At 72.8% G+C, this 1819-nt stretch overlaps 2 protein-coding genes across 2 annotated transcripts in view; one reads left to right on the top strand and one right to left on the bottom strand.

The window, feature by feature from the left end:
• The window catches only part of LOC104829357 (zinc finger protein 208-like), an 81741-nt gene that overhangs the window by 40744 nt on the left and 39178 nt on the right, over positions 1-1819 (top strand). The gene's annotated exons all lie outside the window — the stretch shown is intronic.
• Positions 1-1819, bottom strand: part of SSPO (SCO-spondin) — a 34946-nt gene that overhangs the window by 13898 nt on the left and 19229 nt on the right. The window contains exons 37-43 of the mRNA XM_010562247.1: positions 1476-1694; positions 1291-1388; positions 917-1058; positions 609-833; positions 336-501; positions 179-248; positions 40-97 (exon numbers count right to left, since the gene is read on the bottom strand). Coding sequence (XP_010560549.1) covers positions 40-97; positions 179-248; positions 336-501; positions 609-833; positions 917-1058; positions 1291-1388; positions 1476-1694 — 978 coding nt within the window. The remainder of the gene's footprint in view (positions 1-39; positions 98-178; positions 249-335; positions 502-608; positions 834-916; positions 1059-1290; positions 1389-1475; positions 1695-1819) is intronic.

Here is a 1819-nt window from a genome sequence, read left to right as displayed (position 1 = left end):
GGTCCTGCCCCCCACCCTGCTCTGCCCCACGGCAGGTACCTGGGGGGGTGGGCTTGGCACCTTCGGGGGTCAGCCGGGTGCCCGTCCCGGGGGACACCTGCATGGGGACAGACAGGTATCACCCACTGCTGTCCCCCAGACCCCCTCACTGCCCTCCCCCAGCCCCCCCAGGGCTCACCGTGGCCAGGGGCACCGATGGCGGCTGGGTGGTCGGCACCAGGACGCCGGCTGCCATGGGCATCGTGGGGCTGGAAGAAGTAGAGGCGGCAATTAGGGGTCGCCCACCCCGACCCCCCCCAGCTCCCGCGGGACCACCACTGTCCCAGCACCGGTACCTGCCAGCGCCGGGGGTCTCGCAGCCGGCCTCATCGGCACCGTCGGGGCAGCCGGAGATGCCGTCGCACCTCTGGGATGCTGGGAGGCAGCCGCCAGAGCCCGGGCAGGTGAAGTGGGACGGCGGGCACAGCCCGGGCACTGGGGTGGTCACCGGGGGGGCCAGCCCTGCACGGGGTGGGCAGTGTCATCGTCAAGGGCAGCATGCCACAGCCCCGGGCCCCCCGCGGTGCTGGCTGCCCCCACCGCGGCACCAGGCCCCTGACCCCGCTCACCGCAGGGCAGCTCGTCCGAGAGGTCCCCGCAGTCATCGACGCCATCGCACAGGGCACCGTGGGGACCCCCGGGGACGCAGCCCCCGTTCCCACACCGGAACTCCCCCACGCCGCAGGGGTGCTGGCTTGGCGTCACCAGCATAGTCACTGGCACCACTGGCATCGTCACTGGCACCGGCACCGGCATCACTGGCACCATCACAGCCCCGAGCCGGGCAGGGGGCACTTTGGGGAGAAGGCAGAGGTGGGCAGGAGAAGGGGTCCCATGGTGGGGGATGAAGGCGTGTCCCCCCTCGCCCCTCCCATACCTGGGGGGCAGCCCAGCAGCTCGGCGCGCAGGACAATGCGGTTGTGGAAGTCTTGGGGGAGGATGCGGACGTGCCGCGCCTGCACCATGCGGCCCAGCAGCCGCACCGCTGGTGTGCCGGCATCCCAGTTACCCTGGAAGAGCTGAAGGGGGGGGGACAGGGAGGGGGGACACAGGCAGGGGTGTGCAGGCAGGGACAGGCAGGGGGGTGCGCACGCCTGCGCACGAGCACCCACGTGCGTGGCCCCGTGCGTGCAACCATGGCTCCACGTGCAGCCGGTGCTCGCCGCGTGCCTCCCCCCATGCCCGCCCGCGGTCGCGGTCGCACCCCGGCGCAGGCAGCACCTTGGCCTCAGGCTGGCCGTCGGTGGTGACCTCGCGGTAGCGGTGCCAGCGGGTGCCGTCAGCGCTGAACCGCAGCAGGAAAGCGGTGACGAAGGCGTCGGAGGAGCCGGCTCCCTGCACCACCACCCCTGCCAGGGGACAGCGCAGCAACGTGTCGGCACCGCCACCCACACCGCCGCCGCCGGCAATGCCCGGGGGTCCGGACGGGCACCCACCGGTGATGTTGGTGGGCTCCAGCAGGTCCAGTTGCAGGAAGGGGGGCTCGGAGAGCAGCACCGGGTAGGCATCATCCAGGGGGGCCCAGCCCCGCAGCTCCTGCCCAGGGTCACCGCCGTGGAGGCGGGCAGCATGGGCAGGGGTCCCTGCCTGCTCCGAGGAGGCGGCAAAGCTGCTGTCCGGCAGGGAGGCGATGCCCAGCGGGCGGTAGCAGGGATCTGCCGGGATGGAGGACGTGGAGTAGGGGGGGGACACAGCCCCCAGTCCCCGGCTGCCCGCACCCTGCCTGCAGAGGGCAGCCCTGTGGTGAGGGGGGGTCTTGCTTACCGCCGAGGGGAGGCAG

The sequence above is a fragment of the Haliaeetus leucocephalus genome, unplaced genomic scaffold (assembly GCF_000737465.1).
Source record: "Haliaeetus leucocephalus isolate CR32 unplaced genomic scaffold, Haliaeetus_leucocephalus-4.0 Scaffold0, whole genome shotgun sequence".
Taxonomy (NCBI): Eukaryota; Metazoa; Chordata; class Aves; order Accipitriformes; family Accipitridae; genus Haliaeetus; species Haliaeetus leucocephalus.
The sequence above is the reverse complement of the archived record's forward strand: the minus strand, read 5'-3'. Positions and strand labels throughout refer to the sequence as shown.